The 22,887-nt window shown below is 36.3% G+C and overlaps 1 protein-coding gene across 1 annotated transcript in view; it reads right to left on the bottom strand.

Annotated features, from left to right (window-relative positions):
- PHKB (phosphorylase kinase regulatory subunit beta) overlaps positions 1 to 22,887 on the bottom strand; it is a 286,088-nt gene that overhangs the window by 201,842 nt on the left and 61,359 nt on the right. The window contains exons 5-6 of the mRNA XM_007947818.1: positions 13,336 to 13,443; positions 9,849 to 9,929 (exon numbers count right to left, since the gene is read on the bottom strand). Of these exons, the coding sequence (XP_007946009.1) occupies positions 9,849 to 9,929; positions 13,336 to 13,443 (189 nt within the window). The remainder of the gene's footprint in view (positions 1 to 9,848; positions 9,930 to 13,335; positions 13,444 to 22,887) is intronic.

Below are 22,887 nucleotides of genomic sequence, written 5' to 3'. Positions count from 1 at the left end.
GAGTATTTAAAATCCAGGAATATTAAAATCAATTAATAAAAGTCTTCTCGTCGCTAAATTGCACCCAGCTTTATTTTCAGATGTTAAAAAAGTTTGTCCTTAGGGAAGTGTTATTCTTCAAACTCTGTTGTACTGCTACAGGGGACTTCAAGTGTATTCAAATCTAGAAAAACTTTCACACAGCGATTTCAGGAAGGACAAAAATTATTTACATAATATAATAAAGTTTACTGAAAAAAACCCCATAAACTTTGCCAGATCAAGGATACTGTAACCAACAGAAAATGAATAGCCATTTTTCAATACCATTGGATAACATATAACATAACACAATTGAAAATGCCTTTAAAAGGTCTTTTAAATTTTTAAGCAAGCCCATGTGGAATTTTCATGATATACTAAAAAGAAAAATACTAAAAATTTTTCCTTTAAGACTTCCCCATCAGACAACATGGGGACCATGAATATACTAAAAGAAATTCTGAACTGGAAAACAATGTCCTCAAAGAGTATTATTAACAGATCAAATATTTGAACACTAACTTTATCACCTAATCTTGTGATCACAGACTTCATTACTATGGGAGCTAAGAACATGCGATTAATATCATAATTAAAATTCACTGGTGCTGCAGAGAAATGATTAAAAGTAGATTAATTAGCTCATTATGGTTTTTCATCATTGGTGAAACAGCCATGGAATGTTCCATAACTACGGAGCATCAGTAGTGGTTTTCCGTTTAATATATAAAACCACAAGAAGAGAAAGATTTTATCTTAAACATCATTTGATTACATGGAAAGAAAATCATTCAAAATTTCTCATACTGTATTTTTATGCAAATAACACATGCCTTTTACATTTATTTGCCAACGGCTCCATCATTCCCCTAGGAGGTAGTTTCCCAAGTGCCACTATGCCAATTTTTTTTTCCACATATTGCTGTAAAAAAATAAATTAGCAAACACAAAAGGTACATATTATTGGCATAAAAATATGGTGCTTGTTGAAGTTCCTACTTTCCCTTTACAATAATTTGGAATAATTCTGAAAGCTAATTTATATGCTATAATTTAAGAATAATCACTGTAAATTTACTTTGTATCCAAACAGTACACTTTACTCTCACCAATGCAAATAAATTCCACTTCACAAGAACTCATTTTACTGTCCCAAGAGAAATGGGGCACTTTTCCAAGTACATACCTCTATACAAAGATTCCTTCTATAAAGTTCTAAAGTAACCACCATACTGCATGGTAACAGGTTAAAAAGTTTAGACAATTGACTTAGTAATCAAGCCATTCACTAAACTAAAATGTCAAAATTTCCTGATAAAACTGAAAAATATGACTATATGCATATGCAAAATGTCTATAGCTTTTAATGGTTCTAATTTCCTCTTTACTAAATATAAATATATTTGGGAAATAAATATAATGAACAATTACAAATACTACATTATTTTCCTTTGAAATGTCATAGATAAGGGTCAATTTCTACTGATTAATGACTATTGTATGTATTCCAGAAAATTTCTTTCAGTAGTGAGAGAAGTCACCACTTGCCTTATGAAAATATCAGTATTTTTATCTATCAGTTTATTTCAAAACAACTACTATTTGATAATATTTCTGATCATGACAATATTCTTTAACTACCTAATGATGACTATACAGATATGTGGTAAGTTTAAAAATTTTTCTTAAATCTGAAAATTACATATTGTTATGAACGCAGAAACTATTACAATAAGATTAACAATCTTTATATTCCACCATGTTTTTTTATGACTATCTACAAAAATATGTACCAGAAACAATAATAAAAAAATTCAATTCAGAAAACTTCCAAAGAACTATATAGAATGAGAGACATATTTGTATGTGTAAGAAACATCTGTGTTTGGTTAATAAAAACAGAATAAAACTTCTTACATTTAAGAAAATCAGATTGAACTGGAAAAGAGCTCAAGAAATAATCTGTACCAACTGTATCTTTCTGGGTGGTTCCATTTCCTACATATATTCTCAATTATTTAAATTGACACAGCCCTCTTCAAGACCCTACTTTTCTAATTCTGTAAAATCTGAATCCCACCCAACGTCTGTTAATTCCACTTAGACTGTTGCAGTCCAAACTAGATGCAATACTACAAAAAAGATCTGACCAAAGCTGAGCAGTAATAGACAGTTAATTACTTCAAAGACACATCACAGACATAATGACTTAAAAAAAACATTGTGTTATGTTACTGTTAGATGCAGTCCAGTTGGCTCCAACTCACAGCAACCCTGTGTACAAAATAATGAAACACTGCCTGGTCCCACATCGACCCCACAATCTGTGCTACACTTACGCCCATAGTCGCAGCTCCTGTGTCAATCATTTCCCTGATAGTCCTGCCCTTTTTCACTGACTCTCGACTTCACCAAGCATGGAATCTTTACTCAAGGACTAATCCCTTCTGACACCATAATCAAAGTACGTGACACGAAGTCTTAGCACTCTCGCTTCTAAGGAGCATTCTAATTTTACTTCTTCCAAACAGATCTGTTATTTCTTCTAGCAGTCCGTGGTATTTTCAGTGTTCTTTGCCAGCACCACAATTTAAATACATGAACTCCTCTGTGATCTTCTTATTCATTGTCCAGTTTTCAAATGCATGTGAGGCGATTGAAAATACCATGGTTCGGGTCAGACACATATTAGTCTTCAAAGTGACATCTGTGGTCTTTAACACTTTCAAGAGGTCTTTTGTAGCAGATTTCCTCAGTGCAATATGTTGTCTAATTTCCTGAGTGTTGCTTCCATTGGTGTTGATTGTGGATTCAAATAAAATGAAATTTCTAACAACTTCAATATTTTCTACATTTGCCATGATGTCGTTTATTAGTCCAGTTCTAAGAATTTTTGTTTCGTGTGGAGGTACAATCCATACTGAACGGTGTAGTCTTTGATCTTCATCAGTAAGTACTTAAGTCCTCTTCACTTTCAGCAAGCAAGGTGTATCATCTGCATATTGCAAGCTGCTAATGAGTCTTCCCCCAATCCTGATGCTGCATTCTTCTTCATACAGTCCAGTTTCTTGAATTATTAGCTCAGCATACAGATTGAATAAGTATGGTGAAAGGATATAACGCTGACACACACCCTTCCTGATTTTAAACCATTCAGTATCCCCTTGCTCTGTTCTAATGACCACCTGTTGGCTTATGTATGGGTTCCTTAATTAGGACAACTAAGTGTTCTGGAATTCCCATTTTTCACAATGTTATCTGTTACACACACAATTGAACATCTTTGCATAGTCAATAAAACACAGGTAAACATATTTCTGTTATTCTTTGCTTTCAGCCAAGATCCATCTGACATGAGTAGTGATATCCCTCCTTGTACTCCCTCGTCTGAATCTGACTCGAATTTCTGGTAGTTCCTTGTTGATGTAATGCTGGAACTGTTTTTGAACTATCTTGAGCAAAATTTTACTTGTGTGTCATATTAATGATATTGTTTGATAATTTCTGCATTCTGTTGGATAACCTTTCTTTGGAATGGCACAAATATGGATCTCTTTCAGTTCCAAATTTCTTGGCATAAATGAGTGAGTACCTGCAGCACTGTATCTGAATATCAATGGATATTCTGTCAGTTCCTGAAGCTTTGTTTTTCGCCAGTTCCTTCAGTGCAGTTTGGACTTCTTTCTTCGATATCATTGATTCCTGATCATATATCACCCCCTGAAATGGCTGACTGTTGACCAATTCTGATTGGTATAGGGGCTCTGTATGCTCCTTCCATCTTCTTCTGATCATTCCTGTATTGTTCAATATTTTTCCCAAAGAATCCTTCAATATTGCAAGTTGAGGCTTGAATTTTTTCTTTAGTTCTTTCAGCTTGAGGAAATACTGAGTGTGTTCTTCCCCTTTTGGTCTTTTAATCCCAGGTCTTTGCACATTTCATTACAGTATTTTACTTTGTCTTCTCGAGTCACCCTTTAAATTCAGGTGGGATACAGTTAAGGTTGTATTTTGGCTCTAGTGGATTTAATTTTCTTCAGCTTCAACTTGAACTTGCATATGAGAAATTGTATATTTTAATACAATATAAATTATATATACAAAATCATGAATAAGAGAAGATGAAATACAACAAAAACATTATGGAAATATTACAAAGATGTAAAAATCTCAAAACATAGAAATGGAGTGGGAATGCATTGGGACACAGAAAAATATCAAAGATTAGGCAATGAATATGGTAACAGGGCTAGTCCTCTAAGAACTTCAAACTACTTTTATTTCTATCCTCTTTTTTAAAAAAATTGTTCTTATGTAAACATACTTGTGCTTAAGAGACATTAACCAATTGGAAGACACCACCAAAATGAGAAGAACAACACACACAAAAATGAGGTAGATTAAGCTTGTTTTTATCAAAAAGTTGAGATTCAGTAACATACAATTAAACAAACAATGAGTCACAGAAGCAAATACAGGGGAAATTTGAAAATACTTAGAAACCACATGCCAAACCTTATGGCATGCCATGGAAAATTGATAGCTGTAAACTCCATATTAATTGAAAAAGAAAAGGAAGAATCCAAGATGGCAAACTAGTCAGATATACAATCTAGACTATCTACAACAAAGACTTGAGAAACCAATTGAAAGTTATGTGGATGACAATCCTGGAACCAAGAGCTTCTAAGGAAAGGATAAAGTAGTAGATGAAATGTTGATCTGAGGAAGATACTGAATGAAAAGAAAACAAGGAGGTACACCAGTGGTGAACTGCCAACCAGCACAGTGCAGCCATTATGAATTACTGTAGTCGGCTTTCCAATCAGGGCAAGAACCAGATAATTACCTCTGCTGGCCCAAGGCTATACCGACACCCACATCTATGATCACTGATATGGTGTGAGCTCCTCCCTTATCCTTCACAAGCAGCCAATGACCGGAAGTGCAGCCACCCACCTCCAACCACCTGACCATGGGTTAAACACCCTCTTCACTGTCAGTGCTCTGCCTGCTTTTTTTCTGTTTTATCCTTCTTTCATCTTACATCTTCATTCTCTCCCTCATTTTTCTTTTCTATTCTTTCTTTCTCTTCCCTCCTTCCCTTTTCAAAAAATATGTATGTATATATGCTTTTATCTGATCCCGCAGAGCAGGAGCCCTGCTAATGGAGCTGCCATAGTCAGCAATGTCCACACCTGCCCTTTCCCGCAAAGCGATACACATTCCCACAGAGCAAGTGCTGTATTCCTGCTGCAGCCCTGTTTGGTGGCAGTCACTTGCACTGGCACTATGCTTTTCTTTATCTTTGTTCTTCTTTATTAGCACTTCTCACTTCCTCCAACTTAGATTTTATCTTCTTTTTCTCTTACCACCTCCCCCCGCCCCTTCTTTTTTTGATTCTACACAGTGGATGCCTGCCTCTCATTGATGGTATGGTCAGCAGTGCCAACCCTGTCCTTACATGCACATGGTTGTTATCCCCAAGAAATTGTGACATTGTTGTATTTTTATTTAATTGGTGATTATATATTGGTGTGATTCACTGAAGTTTTTTTTTCCTTTGTTTTTTTATGATATATCTGAATAAGCAAAGTACCTTGCTCCTTTAATTTCTAGTTGGCAGCACTTAGGCACTCATCACCTGTCTCCTAGTGGGTGTGATAGAGAATGAGAATGGGTGCACAAATCTCTGTTAGCTGTTTGTAAAGGGCAGTTAAGAGTAAGTCTGGCTGATATTGACTGGTGTCTATTGTCGGTCAGTTGATGCAAAAGCAAGTGTTGGCCCTCACTCAGTAGGTGGGGCTGTAGGAGGTGCAGGTATAAAAATACAGAAGAAATGGACAAATTTTTAGAAACACACCACCTACCTAAACTAATATGGAATAAGGTGGAAAATGAGAATAGACCCTTTTTAAAAACCAGATCATTAAAATATTCCAATAAAAAAATGTCCTGGCCCAGGCAGTTTCACTGGTGAATTTCAGAAATCATTCAGAGAAGAGCTGACACCAATTCTACTATCACTATTCCAGAATACATAAAAGGAGGAATACTCCCAAAATTGTTTGGTGAAGTGAGCGTAACCCTGATAACAAAGCTAGGCAAAGACACCACTAAAAGAGATAGTTATAGACCAATATCCTTCATGAAAATACACATAAAAATTCTCAGCAAAATTCTTGTCAACAGACTCCAACAATATATTAAAAAAAAAAAAAAAGTACGTCATAACTATCTGGGATTCATACAAGGTATGCAAGGATGGTTCAACATTAGAAAAACAATCAACATAATCCACCATATAAATAAAATAAATGAAAACAATTACATGATCATAGCATTGGATGCAGAAAAGACATCTGACACAATCTAACACCCATTTCTGATAAAAGCATTCAACAAAATAGGAACAGAAGTAAAATTCCTCAATGTAATTAAGAGCATATACACATTAGTCTCAATGGAGAGAGACTTAAAGCATTCTTCTTGCCAATGGGAACCTGACAAGGATGCCTTTTATCACCACTTCTATTCAATAGGAGCGCTGGTAGCATAGTGCCTAAGGCACTTGACTGCTAACAAAAAGGCTGGCGATTCAAACCCACCAGCCACTCCTCGGAAGGAAGATGAGGCAATCTATTTCCGTAGTGATACTGCCTCGGAAACCCAAGGAGGGGTCACTAGGAGTCGGATCCGACTTAACGGCACGTAACAACAACAACAACATTCAATATTATATTGGAAGGCCTACCAAGAACAAACAACAACAAAAAGCAATAAAGGGAAATAAAGGCATCCAAATTGCAAAGAAGAAGTAAAATTATCTCTATTTGCAGATGATCTGATCCTATACATAGGAAATCCCAGAGACTCAGCAAGAAAATTACTAGAATTAATTGAAAGATTCATCAAAGTGGCAGGGTATAAGATCAACACACAAAAATCAGTAGAATTGCTTTATACTGACAAAGAGAACTCAGAAGAGGGACACAAGAAAATAATATCATTTATAAGAGCTACTCAAAAAATGAAATGCTTAACAATAAATCTGAACAGAGATACAAATAACCTATACAAAGGAAAGTACAAAACACTAAGTATAAGAACTCAAAAGAGACCTATATAACTGGAAGACTTTATCATGCTTAAGGACAGGAAGACTTAACACTGTGAAAGTATCAATACTAAGCAAAGTAATCTACAGATGTATGTAGGGGCAAACTTAGGGGCCCTAACACATGGCATAAATACAGTATCAAACATAACTAAAAATACATAAACAGCAGAAAACAAACTAGATCACCGGGACCTCCTAAAAATTAAACACTTACGCACATTAAAAGATTGCAACAAAATATTTCAACAAAAAGAGAACCCACAGACTAAGAAAAAAATTTGGGTAAAAACATATGGGACAAGGGACCAATCCCTAAAATTTAAAGAAAACTCCAATAGCTCAACAATAAAAAGACAAATAATCTAATTAAAAACTGGCAAAGGAAATGAACAGACACTTCACCAAATAAGACATTCAGGTGGCCAACAAACACATGCAGAAACTCTCAAGATTATCAGATCAGACATTAAAGAGATGTAAATCAAAATAACAATGATATATTATCTCACCCAAGCATTAATCGTAAAGTTCTTAAAAAAAGAAAAAGAAACAACAAATAATGGCAAGGGTGTGGAGGGACTGGAACCCTCATACACTGTTGGTGGGAGTATAAAATGGTATACTTTGGAAAACAGTATGGCACTTGCTTAAAAAGTTGGATATAAAAATATCATGTGATCCAGCAATCCCACTACAAGGTATATCTCCTACAGAAATGAGATGGAATAAGAATGGCTATATGCATACCCATGTTTATCACAGCACTGTTCACAATAGCAATAAAATGGAAACAACCTAACTGCTCATGGTACATACATGCAACATTAAAGAATAATGATGAATCTGCAAAACACCTCATGACATGGATGAGCCTGGAGGACATTATGCTGAGTGGAATTAAACTCTCACTGCCGTCGAGTCGGATCTGATCCAGAGAGACCCCTCCTTGGGTTTCTGAGGCGGCATCCCTACAGAAGTAGATTGCCCAATCTTCCTTCTGAGGAGTGGCTGGTGGGTTTGAAGCTCCAGCCTTCTAGTTAGCAGTTAGATGCCTTAGGCACTTAGTCAATCATAAAAGGACAAATATTGTATGAGGCCACTATTATAAAAAGTCAAGGAAATTTTTTCACAAGAAAGAAATATTCTTTGATGGTTACTGGGGATGGGAGAGGAAAGAAGGCTAAATCACTAGCTAGAGGTAGACGCATATTAACTTGGTAAAGGGGAAGGCAAAATACAGTAAGGGGGAGGTCAACACAAAATGATCAAGGAGGAGCATAAGAGTTAAAGGGAATAGAGGTGAATACTATTACATACACAATCCTGCAGTAACAGTAGTAACAATGATCTATGAGCAGATATACAGATAGACTCACAAGATGAACACCTGTGAAGCAAATGGGATTATACCTATGAACATATATAGGTTTGATGGAGGATACTTCTACATATCTGTTTACATATGGTACAAATATATACCTGAACACATGAGAACATACAGGGGGCAAAAGTATGAAAACTTTTTAGCTATAAACAAACACCTTGAGAGAACGAGTCACTGGGACTGGGGGCTTAGAACCACACACAGTCTTGGGGGACATGGTCAACTGGGTCAACACAGTCCACAAAGACAATGTCCACATCCAACCAAAGTTGGGTCTTAAAATCTTGTGAGTGGCCATCTATCTTCCCCTTCTGGAGCAGAGAAGAGTAAAGAAAATCAAAGACATATGGCAACAATTAGTCCCAGGGACCAGTGGACCAGGAGAAGCTCAGCCTACATGACCCTGAGACCAGAAAAACTAGATGCTGCCCAACTACCACTACTGACCACTCGGAATGGAATCACATTAGAAGATCCAGGACAGAGTGGGAGAAAAATGTGGAACAAAACTGAAAAATCATAGAGACTGATGGTACCTCTGAGGCTATGGCCCCTTAGTCACACTTCCAAGCCTGGAACTGATCTCATCCCTGTGGTTCAACTTTCCACCAAAAAATTAAGAGGTGTATAAGGTGAACTACGCCACCAGGGAAGTATGTATCCACATCAGACGGGTATAGCATCTGCCCAAGTGCAAAGTTCAGAAGGCAGTAAGGGATGGGAAAGATGAAGGAATGGAAACAGAAACATAGGCAGGAATTGAGATGAGTGACGTTACATTGTGGGGATTGTAACCAGTAGCATGAAACAAAATGTGCATGAATTGTTGAATGGAAAACTGATTTTCTCTGTAAACTTCCAACCAAATTACAACAAAAAAATAATGGAAATAAAAAGTAAAACATCAAACCCCTACTGAGGTCCTACAAGTAAGAGAAATACAGTATGATACAAGTTCCTTTTTACTTTTAAAAAGATGGGCTACAATAAGCAATGAAGTAAAATATGTAACTGTAAGAAAATATGCAAATGCTGTTTCACTACCATTGTTTTGAAATTTTTCTGAAAATTTCAAATTTCCATTTCAGATCACCTGAAATAGAGAGCCTGCACAGGACTAAAGTTTCATAACCTACTATATATTTTGTTCATTATTGAAGTGTTTGATACTGAAAATATAAAGATATTTTTTATATGTACCCAATATCTGGTTATATGAATTTAAGGATATCCAGTTTTTATTAAATCAAAACTAAGATTTTAAAAGTAAAAAGAAAACCTACAAAGTGAATTTCAGTACTATAAAATTTGGGGAAATGGTACCTCATCAGTGTTGTAGATAATCTGGAGTCCTGAAGAAATCATTTCCACAAGGTAAAGAAGATAGAGTGATACTGTATTTATCTGAAAACAAACAACAATATTAAAAGGTTAAAGGAAACAATAAAAATATTATGAAACTCAAAGGAAAAGCCAAAATTAGAAGTAATTTTTTCTATCAATAACATAAAAAAAAAAAAAAAATACCGCTTATCTTACTCCAAAATAAATGAGCTGTGGCTTCAGTTCACAATAAAATATCAGCTATGTATATATAAAACTCTAAAATCTTCAAATTCATTGTGATGGGTAACACTTGATTAGGGAAATGGCTGCACATAAAATTTACCAACTGTTTCTACAACATTTGTTTCTAAGATTTATTTTCAGACTCTGATAGTTGTGTTTTAGAATAGTTTTGCCCCCCAGGTAGTTATGTAATATAATGTCAAACCATCTCAAATGTTTATAAATGCAAAAGGTATTGGCAAGTAAGACATTACAACTCTGTCAGTCAACCATAATCATCATAAACAAGATGCAGTGCACCTTAAAAACACTCTTATTGTCAGAGAATACAGAATTAATATAAGCACCTGCAGGGAACCTATTAATTTTAATCAGTGGTATAACATAATTCAAAATGTATTGATTTCTTTTTTGTCATTCTTTTAAAGATAGATATTATACAATCTAATCATGAAATAATAAAGAAAATAAAATGTACTTTAACAAATAAAAAGACTCACAGAATAAAAAGACTTACAGAATCCTAAACTGAATGTATATGAAAATTGTCTCAAGTAAAGCGGCAGTGAAAAATACATGCTACAACACTGATGAATCTTGATAACCTTACATTAAGTGAAAGTAGCCGGTCACTAAGACTACATAGGGTATGATTCCATTTATATGAAATGTCCACAACAGGCAAATCCCACGAGTAAGAAAGTATATTCATGGCTGCCTAGAGCTGAGGGTGTTGGGAGGAAATGGGATGTAAATGCTATTGAGTATGAAGTTTCCTTTTTGGGGTGATAGAAAAAGTCCTAAAATTGATTGTGGTTATAGTTGCTCAATGGTGAATATACAAAACACAATTGAATTGGACACTTTAATTAGCTGAATTATAAGTTATATACTAAAACTCAATAAAGCTGTTATGTTATGAATAAATAAGCAGGGAAAAGAAGCAAAGGCATTATTGAATTTAACCAGAAAAATACAAACGGATTAAAAACACAAGGAAAGTGAGATGTGCTTTTGTTCCCATGCAATCCCAACCCAGAAGATTATTACCCTCTGACAGCCTTGGTGGCTGGTGTCCCCCTTCATTCTCCTCCAACTCTTACTGAGTAGGTGATAAAAAGTTGGGGCAGAAAATTACTGCTGCCCTGGAGATTTTGGACAAAGCAGCCTGAATACCATCCAGGGCCTTGCACTGCTGGCACCCCTCTCAGGAATCAGACCTGTCTCAGATGTCTCCTGACTTCTTAGGGTTCAGAGGTTAGTGGGTGTCAATGTCTTGTCAAGGCTCAAGGTTTCAAGGAACTTTGACGGCGTAGTGCCTAAGGCATTTGACTGCTAACCAGAAGGATGGTGATTCAAACCCACCAGCTACTCCTCGGAAGGAAGGTCAGGCAATCTACTTCTGTAGAGATACTGCCTCAGAAACACCAGGAGGGGTCACTGTGAGTTGGAGACAACTTGGTGGCACATAACAACAACAACAACAAACTGACATAAACTCTTAAGTGACTTCCCTTGGCACAGGGTGGAAAACAGCCTCATCCATCTGCCAGGTTCACCCAAATATTTTCTTATAGAACTGACACTAAGTCTGTCATAAATCACTGGTAAGGAATTTAATTTGGATGGACAGCCACGTACAGCTATACCTCCAAAAGCTCTCTGCTCCTGACTTTTGGGCTGCTTCTTAGGAAAATGTCAGTAAATGGCATGGCAACATTTATTTAACACCTACTATATGTCACGTCGGGAGCACTGGTAGCGTAGTGCCTAAGGCACGTGACTACTAACCAGAAGGCTGGTGGTTCAAACCCACCAGCCACTCCTTGGAAGGAAGGCTGGGCAATCTACTTCCATAGTGAAACTGCCTCGGAAACCCAAAGAGGGGTCTCTATGAGTCGGATCTCACTCGATGGCAGTGAGTTTGGTTTTTGTATAAGTCAGGTCAGAATTTCAGTGCAGGGCAAAGAGTTATCATGCTTAGCTGATAACCAAAAGGATAAACGTTCATGGTTCAAGTCTACCTGGAGGTATTTCAGAAGAAGGGCCTGATGATCTAATTCTGAAAAATCAATCACTGAAAATTCTATGAAGCACAATTCTATTCTGACAGACCTTGGGTTGCCGTAAGTCAGAACAGGCTAGATAGTAACCGGTTTGCTCTCTTTGGTCTTATTTGTCAGTTACTGAGCTTAAATTCTGGGATACAAAGATAAAGGAGCCATTATAAAAACTTTATTTTAGAGAGTAAAGATATTTGTGTCCAAGCAAAACACACATAAAACCTAGTTATGTTAGTTACAAGGTTAAGGTCAAGAAACATTCATTTAACACTAATCCCCAAGGAATGAGTACAAGAGTTTCTTCTGCAATGAAATGGGGACACTGCAGTTTCTGTGTCTGGGGAGTCATACTAAAATAAGACTACAGATCCCTAGAGAGGATCTGTAAAAAGGACGTATTCTTCTTTTAGGAGGGAATGTGTGAATAATAAATATTTTGTTCTAAAGATTGCAGAACCAAATAATGAACAGGAAGGATGTGCATTAACAATGCATATTACATATCATATTTGTACTCTAACAACAAGGCAGCAGGATGACTAGCTAAAACTGAAACACAGATATGAAAGGAAAAAAGGTGAAATGACATAAAAGCCTAAACTGTATTCTTACCACAGGTATAAAATTTAACATATAATATAACACAAAATTTAAAGACTCCCAAAATGTCTTCTGGAATAACATTTCAATGGTATACTTTTGGCTTTATTGAAGGCTAAGATATTTTTAAATGGACAGTGATTAAAATAAATAACAATGATTAGAGGAAAACTTGTGATTGGTTGTTACACTCTGTCAATTATCTCTTCTTCCCTAGTTTCTAAGTGCTGAAAATTCTTCTATACTTGATAATAAGTAAAAGCTTTTTGTACTGAAAGAACTGTGGGCTTCCTTCTAGATACTAATAAAGTTAACACTTCCTTCTTCTAGACACAATAATCTAGTTGCCCTTCTTGAGTGAGGACCAAGAACCTGCAGTCGGATTTACTGTTCAATCCCAGTGACTAACTCAGCCCTTCTGGTTAACATTTCACTTTCTTCTCCATTTCCTCACTGATTTTCTACTTCTATTTTGAACAATTTATGAAATATTACTTTTTAAAAATTATAAATAGCCTCAAATTTTCTATGACACGAAGTATAAATAGAGAAGGAAAAAAAAATTATCATCTCTTTACCTGAAGATGACCATATTCCTCATAGGAGTAGAATTCATCTCCCGTGTGCACATTGAAAACAGAATGAAGACATGTTGTTGGGCGTGGATCCTGTTTAAACTGTTGTACCTAGAATTGAATATAAAATTTAAATAATGCTAGTAATTCACACACTCACCCAAGATTAGAAATTATACATTGTTTCTGATGAAATCTTTTTATGAAGAAAGCTACCGATTGTAAACAATGAGGGAGCAAAGCAGAACTGCTCCCTGATCTGAAGAAACAAAACACAGAAAAAGTTCCTAAGTATTAGCTTAATAGAGTTAACATAAATGGTAAATATTTAGTTAATGTTTCACAAACATAGCTACTCAAGTATAGTAAGGGGTATGATAATGCATCAACAGCTTTTGCAATATTCTGCATTTTCTTACAACAACAACAACAACAATGGTCAACTATGTGGGAAGGTCATTTGCATCCCACTGTACCACTATTTATAAATCCTTAAACGACACCCAGAAGAAAAAAGTGATTCAGGCCATATTTTATTTCAGTAAGTGTTCAAAATTTCAAATGTTATTTCTTTCTCTAAGGATCACAAATTTTAACCTGTGCTCTGTCAACAGGCTTTTATTTCCCCTTCCTAATATATTCTCATTACTAAATCACCAAATGCAAGGGAACATAGGTCACACATTCATGTATTAATTTAATATAAAATTTAACCATTTAAAAATATTAATACTACATAATCTGACAGACAAATTCCAAGGACAGAAAAAAAAAAAAAAAAAAGCACTACCCACTTTCTGAGCATCTATTCAATTCAACCTGACAAACATATACTGATATCAATTATGTGCCAAGTATTGTGCTAGTCCCTGAAAGGGTAAGATAAACAAAACCAGAAAATGAATAGGAGATATATACAACTCTACGTAAAGGCAATGATTTTCTTCTGTTTTTGAAAAGATATGTGATAATATCTGAGTGGTCATGATCTTGCCTTGTTTCATTTGGCTAGATATGAATACATATACTTTTCTCTACTTCCCGAGATTCTTTTCATCCTTAAAAATCTATCTTCAAAAACACCTTCACTCTTATAAAGTCCTTTTGAACTTCAACCAAAATTCCTTCTTTTGGACTCTCACATCTGAGTACTTATCCCTCAATTACTACTTTTCCTGCCTTGTACTTGAATTGGCTCCTGTATTTCCCAATATTCTCTGAAGAAGGATATTCTGCTTAGTAAAGTAGAAGGTCAGTGAAAAAGAGGAAGATCCTTAATAAGATGGAGTGACACAGTGCTTACAACGATGGGCCCAAGTGTAACAAGGATTGTGAGGATGGCACATGAATGGCCAGTGTTTCTTTCTGTTCTACACAGGGTCACTATGAGTAGGAATAAACTCAATGGCACCTAACAACAACCTTCCCACTATCTTGTAAGCTTCTGGAAGCTACACCATTGAATATGGTGGTTAATAACTACATATGGCTAATTAAACTATAATCAATCAAAATAAAATAAAAAATTTAGTTCCTCAGTCACATTAGACACATTTCAAGTGCTCAACAGACACTATGGCTACGACAGAGTTCAGAAACAGTAAAGCAGGACATTACCACCAGCACAGAAAGCGCTATAGGAAGGTACTATTCTGGAGGACTGATATACCTTGGCATCTCTACAGGGCCTTGCACAAACATACTTCTGTCTGAAGTACCTGATCAACAAAAATAAAAGTCAGGACCTATCACAAGGTAGTCATAACTGAGAGCATGAAGGTAGTGATGTTCATTCTCTTTATTAAGTGGCCACAACATCCAGTGTTAACTCAGAGAAGGTGGCTATCCCTTTTCAGTATCTGAAACAGCTGGGAATAGCTTCAAACTACACAAGTAGAAATCTATGTGGTCACTCCACTTTCACACAATCACGATTATTATCTCAAAATTCTGAACATTATTTTGGGAGCCTATAGAAAAACAGGCTTAAATTAAACCAACAAACATTTTGCCTGACAAAGATGTAAAAGGATAAGGTTTTATCAGTTTAATAAGGCAATAGCTTCAAGTGAGAAGATGGTGTTTGTCATTTGTCTTCAAGACAAGGAAAAACTCAGCGTGACAATTTATATTCAATCACTGTGCCAGGGAAAAACCAACTAGTAGATGATTAAAGATACTCAAATGAGAAATTACATAACTATGCTTTATGTTTTAAAACTGTTAAAAGACAAGCAATTTAAATTTTCAGAAAAAAATAAGACCCAAACTCGGTAAGCTTTGAAGACTAATGGGGCATGCTGTATGTCAATTAGAAACAAAAAATACTCTTGAAAACAGTCAAAAACAAAAGGCCATTAACCAGTATTTTATACTGCATCTGGCATCTGGCAAGTAAAAATGAAAATAATGATTATAGTAAAATTTTTCATACTAAATTAAATCTAGACTAATGTATTCACACATATATTTCAGTTAGTTTTTCCTAAAAATGCTTGTCATTGTGAATAAATGCTTATCATTTGGCAAAAGTAACAATATTTTGTCATTTATTCTTCATTTATAGATGTGAAATAGTCACTTAAAAAAAAAAATCTCAAGAAAGAATCCTGAAAAAAACAATCTTTAAAAAATTTTAATGATTCCTCATGAATTAGGAACGACTTTCTAATATCGTGAACAAGCAATTTTTAAAACAGAGATTTAGGCATAACAGCATTCCTAGCCCACTGTAACGCAAACCTCAGTTGAGAGCTACTAACTGCATGTGCAGTCTACTGGGAAAAGGGAATGCTTCTTAAGGAGTATTAGGGGAAAAGATAATGAGAAAATTGGGATGCAAACATTTAGAGGTAAAATATACCTAGTACTAGTAAGTAGGCATTAGACCAGTGGCGAGACCATAACAGAAAGAAATCAGGCTGCTTTACATTCTGCAACCAAGGACAACTCTATTTGTTCTCTCAAATTTACAAGAAATTAAAACTACCTCTTTTAGCTGGTGATTTTAGAAAATCTAACAGGAATCATGTTTTACGAAGAGAAAACAGATAAATGCCTTAAACTTTTGAGATCATGATTTTATTCTAGAAGACAAAGAGCATGATGCTTGAGATCAAACAGCAAGTAAACAATACAAAATATTTCAATTTTTCTTTAAATAAAGAAAAAATGGTAAATATTTCCCATTTTTAAAATGTTAGCATTTCCTACGGTTATAGAATCATGGAAGAGCCAAGACTAAGGAACAAAACGATGAGCACCATTAAAAGGTAAAGGTATGGTGGGAGGCAGTGACCCAGGCTCCTTGAGTTAGTTTCCTACAGTCATATGTGATTATGAAAGTAGTATCCTCTTTTCTTACTCCAAAAATGTTATGGGGATCAAGAAGGATTATGGGCAATAAAAATGCTTTAGTATTTATAAAACATCTTTTACTTATAAAAATATCAAAGCCACATATTTTATGTAATGTATACTCAGTATGGAGGAGTTCTGGTGGTCCAGTGGTCAAGACACTTGGCTGCTAAGGAGAAGGTCAGTGGTTTGAACGCACCAGCCACTCCATGGGAGAAAGATGAGGCAGTCTGCTTTTACAAAGATTTCCAGCCTTGGAAACACTATGGGACTGTTCTACCCTGCCCTGTAGGGTTGCTATGAGTTGGAATTGACTCAGTGGCCATGGGTTTGGTCTTTTTGGTATAATGAGTATGATCTATATTTTCTTACAACTCACACCTACATTAATCACTGCCATCATACCTACATGGGAAAGGAAACGTTAATCCTTTATAATTTAAGGAATTCAAGGCAGCTTAAGTCACGGTCAAGGTATAATTAAAAGGACACATAATTGTGAAGACTAGTTAGTAAGCCGACTCGACGGCACACAACAACAACCTGTTTAGGAGCTCTGGTAGCATAGTGGCTAAAGCACTTGACTGCTAACCAGAAGGCTGGCGGTTCAAACCCACCAGCCACTCCTCGGAAGGAAGGTTGGGCAATCCTACTTCCGTAGTGATACTGCCTCGGAAACCCAAGGAGGGGTCTCTATGAGTCGGGGCCGACTCGACGGCACATAACAACAACAACAACAAGTTAGTAAGGTTGAATATTATCTAGAAAAGGCCATTAACAACTGGAAAAATAAGTCACAAAGAGAAAGCAAAAGCTTAAAACTCTTATATCATCTTCTATCCACTGTTTTTGCTGTTAGGTGCCATCAAGTCATCTCCAACTCACAGCGACCTTACATACAAAAGAACAAAACACTGCCTGGTCCTGTGCATCCGCACAATCTTTGCTATACTTGAGCCCATACGTGCAGCCACTGCATCAAGCCATCTTGTGGAGGGTCTTCCCCTTTTTCATTGACAATCCACTTTACCAAGCATGATATCCATCTCCAGGGAGTGGTTCCTTCTGACAACATGACCAAAGTAGGTAAGATGAAGTTTGGCCATTCTCATTTCCAAGAGCATTCCAGCTGCACTTCTTCCGGGACAGAGCTGTTAGTTCTTTTAGCAGGCCATGGTATTCTCAGCATTTTTCGCCAGAAAAAAAAAAAATAAGACCCTAACAGAAAAAAATAAGACCCAAACTCAGTAAGCTATGAAGACTAATGGGACATGCTGTATGTCAATTAGAAACAAAGAATACTCTTGAAAACAGTCAAACTCAAAAGGCCATTAACCAGTATTTTACACTGCGTCTGGCATATGGCAAGTAAAAACCACAACTCAAAAGCATCAACTCTTCTTTGGTCTTCCTTATTCACTGTCCAGCTCTCACATGCATAAGAGGCAACTGAAAATACCATGACTTGTGTTAGGCGCACCTTAGTAGTGATACCACCTCAGAAATCCAAGGAGGGGTTGCTATGAGTTGAAATTGACTCAACACCAGTGAGTTGAGTTTAGCCTTCAAGGAGACATCTTTGCTCTTCAGCAATTGAAAGAGGCGTTTTGCAGCAGATTTGTCCAATGCAATACGTCATCTGATGTCTTGACTGCTGCTTCCACTGGTGTTGATTGTAGAACCATGTAATATGAACTCCTTGACAACCTCAATCTTTTCTCCATTTATTGTGATGCTGTTTATTGGTCCAGTTGTGAGGATTTTTGTTTTCTTTATATTGAGGTGTAAGCCAAACTGCAGACTGCATTCTTCATACTTCATCAGTAAGTACTTCAAGTCATCCTCACTTTCATCAAGCAAAGTTGTGCCACACGCATACTGTGGGTTGTTAATAAGTCTTCCTCCACCCCTGATGCCACGTTCTTCTTCATATAATCCAGCTTCTCAGATTATTTGCTAAGCATACAAATTGGATAAGTATGGTGAAAGGATACAACCCTGACACTCTCCCTTCCTGATGTTAAACCATTCAGTACCCACTTGTTCCATTCAAATGACAGCCTCCTCGTCTATGAACAGGTTCCTCATGAGCACAATTAAGTGTTTGAGAATTCCCATTTTTCTCAATGTTATCGTTATCCATAATTTGTTATGATCCACACAGTCAAATGGTTTTGCATAGTCAACAAAACATAAGTAAACATCTTTCTGGTATTCTTTGTTTTCAGCCAAGATCCATCTGACATCAGCAATGATATCCCTCATTCCACATCCTCTTCTGAATCCCACTGGCATTTCTGGAAGCTCTCTATCAATATACTGCTGTAGCCGTTTTTGAATTATTTTCAGCAGTATTTTACTTGCATGTGATATTAATGATATTGTTTAATAATTTCCACATTCTGTGGGATGACCTTTCTTTGGAATGGATACAAATATAGATCTCTTCCAGTCAGCTGGCCAGGTAGCTGTCTCCCAAATCTCTTGGAATAGCCAAGTGAGTGCCTCCAGCGCAGCATCCATTTGCTGAAACATCTCAATGGGTATTCAGTCAATTCCTGAAGCCTTCTTTTTCACATAGTGCCTAAGGCATTTGACTGCTAACCAGAAGGCTGGTGGTTCAAACCACCACCCACTCCTTGGAAGGAAGATTGGGCAATCTACTATCATAGAGATACTGCCACCTCTGAAAACCCAAGAAGAGGTCGCTATGAGTCAGAATCAACTCAAACGGCAGTGAGTTTTTGTTTTTCACCAGTTCCTTCCGTGCAGCCTCAACTTCTTCAATACCATTGATTCTCAATCATATGCCACCTCCTGAAATGGATGAACATCTATCAATTCTTTTGGGTACAGTGACTTTGTGTAGTCCTTCCATCTTCTTTTGATGTTTCTTCATTATTCAATATTTTGCTCATAGAATCTATCAATATTGGAACTCAAAGCTTAAATGTTTTCTTCAGTTCTTTCAGCTTGAGAAATGCCAAGCATGTTCTTCCCTTTTGGTTTTCTAACTCAGGTCTTTGCACATTACATTATAATAACTGGCTTTGTCTTCCTGAGCTGCTCTTTGAAATCTTCTGTTTAGCTGTTTTAGCTTGTCATATCTTCCATTTGCTTTAGCTACTCTCCATTCAAGGGCAAGTTTCAGAGTCTCTTCTTTCTAATAAATAATTATAGTTTACTTGCCAGATTGTTTAGCAAACATTACATTCATGGCTTTCACAATATTTGCTTTGGAAAAAAAAAAGTTGTATTTCATAAAGAGATTAGGTGTTTACGAGATGATATTTGTGAAATAAATAGTAACTTCTTACAGGAAAAAAATAATATTAATCACAATTATGTCAATGTAACATAATGTTTAATTCCAGTATGTCAATCTATGTCATACATTATTCCAAGCACCCAAAAAACCTCCGTAAAAATGATTTGCAACATTAAATCTGACATATTATAGGTTTTTCATTGTGATAGTTAAGGTTGTATGTCATCTTGGATGGGCCATGATTCTCATTGGTTTAGCAGTTATAATGTAGTCATACTCCATGATGAAATCTGAATAATGTAATTCCTCCATGATAAGATTTGCTATGAGCAGCCAATCAGCTGAAAGGGAATTTCCTCAGGGATGTAGCCTGTTTCCATTATACATGAACACACTCCTAAAGCTGTCAGAGATATATGGACACTTGGCTTTCTGCTGGATCTGGATCCTGCATCTAGCTCATCATCAACTCCAGTTCCTGGACATTAACCAGGGGCCTGCTGTACTGCAGTATTGCACTGTTGCCTTCACAGCCTGTAAGCCCACTGTCTGCTGTATTGCCTGCCAAACTTGAATTTTTCAGCCCCTGAAGCTACATGAGTCAGAAGAAGCCACCAGCCTAATGTATGACCCATGGACTTGGGACTTATCAGCCTCTACAACAGCATGAGCCATTTCCTTGAGATAAATTTCTCTCTCTCTCTCTCAGCTTCACTGGTTTTGCTTCTCTAGAGAACCTAGCCTAATATAGTCATATATCTCTAGTATCAGCTTATGAATAAATTAAGTATTTCTGTCAACTAACATTTCCCTGTTCCCATGTTCTGGTGACAAAATGTATTATTATTTTTTTAAAATTTACTTTGAATATATGTCTTTAGAAGAAAATTTGCTATCATAATTTAATGTTTTTTCAAGCATAAATTAAAACTTAATATAAAGATAAATATGTGATAAAAATACATAATTATTAAGTAGTCAAAACTGCAGACATATTTACTGATATATATCTATGCCAGGATACAGAAGATGGAAACACATCTGAAGCATGTGGTCTAGAAGGGAGCAGGAAACATGCAGATAATAACAGTAACAAAAAGGTACTGTGTGTCACCTGTGCTAGGTACGTTCTGCACATTATCCTCCCAAGAACCTTATGAGGGACTTATTACTAATCCCTATGTTTTACGGATGAGGAAGATTCAGACACACAGAAATTATACAATTTGCCCAACAACACATAACTAGTAACAATCTACAAAACAGTATATTAATTTATTGCTGATTGTGTAGAAAAGAGTGCTCTGGTAGTGTACTGCCTAAGGCACTTGACTGCTAACCAGAAGGCTGGCGGTTCATATCCACCAGCCACTACTTGGAAGGAAGGTTGGGCTATCTACTTCCATAGTGATACCACTTCGGAAACCCAAGGAGGGGTTGCTATGAGTCGGATCTGACTCGATGGCACATAACAACAACAACAACTGGCTTGAGAATTATAATCTTAGACAGGTCTTCTTAAGTTTGGCCCTTGGTTAGAATATGGGAGCTTGGATTTTGGAATGTGTTCCCTGCTATTCCCTGATAAGAGTGGCTCACTGCCAAAACTGTTTATACAAACGACATAGTTTATGTTAAATACTTTCTTTCTTCCTGTGAGTCTGAAATTTTGGTCATGTGCTAAGCAGAGGGTACCTACATGACCAGCCTTCCAAAACATCTGAGCACTAAGCTTCTAATGAGCTTTCTTGGTAGACATTATTTTATACATGTTGTTGTAATTGGATGCTGAGGACTGAAGGACATTCTGTGACTATACTGGGAAAGGCTTCTTCACAACTTGTACCTGATTTCTTCCCAACTTTGCCCCTGAGGCCTTTTCCCTTTGATGATTATGCTTTGTGTCCTTTCACTGTAATAAATTATAGCCCTGAGTATGACTATGCTGAGTCTTGTGAGTCCTCCTAATGAATCATCAAAGCTGGAGTGGTCTTGGGGACCCTCATACTGATATGCATATATAGACACTTACTGTATTCAGACCCCGGACACAGAAATGTAGGCAAGTAGGGAGAAGTAGTATATTTATATAGAGTTTTACAGTTTAAAAGGTGTCATTACATATATTATTTTATTCTTCACAATAACTCTGTGAATTTTACTGCTTTCTAAGCCTACAAATCCTGACTTCTTTGCACATAAATAAGTGAAGTATACAGTCCTGTGTCACTTACGTCCATGATCAGTCCTGTGAAACAGGATGTTATGTGATTTGGATGGTGTGCAAACACCATATTGTAGTCTGGTCCTGCTTTTTCTTTAAGCATTTCAAGCCTCACGTCTCATCAGTGATCATCAACATGATGAGAGGAACGTTCCTCAATCCCTATCATTAGCAATTTCTCTGTATCTGACATAGGTCCCTTTCACAATTTTGTTAGCCTTGTAGGTTTTCGTGGAGCCAATCTTTTAATAGCCTGGAGAAGTTTTTCTTTGTTTTTGAGGTCCTGATTGTCTAAAATGCTAGCAATGGCTTTCACTAATGTTCCACCTTTGTTTTCTTTAATCATCTATTGTTTCATTTCCAAACTGATACTTTTCCTTTGCCTCTTGTGGCTGCTATCACTAACACTGGTTTTGCTACATTTGAAGCCATGATGCAGTTCACAGTAATATTTTCAAAAATTTAAACAGAGAAATAATGCTATAACACTCAAGGGATGTGCGATACCCAAGACTGGATGCTGTTGCCTAGAAGTCGAAACATATACTGTTACATGGTATACTTTTCAGATAGGAAGTACAGTATAGTATATACCTAAGCTAGTAACAAACATTTATTTTGACAATACACACATATTACAGATTACATATATTATATACATATATGTATATATACATATATATATATATGTATATATACATATATA

The sequence above is a fragment of the Orycteropus afer genome, unplaced genomic scaffold (assembly GCF_000298275.1).
Source record: "Orycteropus afer afer isolate SDZICR_OR568_19922 unplaced genomic scaffold, OryAfe1.0 scaffold00009, whole genome shotgun sequence".
In the NCBI taxonomy this organism is placed as follows: Eukaryota; Metazoa; Chordata; class Mammalia; order Tubulidentata; family Orycteropodidae; genus Orycteropus; species Orycteropus afer.
The sequence above is the reverse complement of the archived record's forward strand: the minus strand, read 5'-3'. Positions and strand labels throughout refer to the sequence as shown.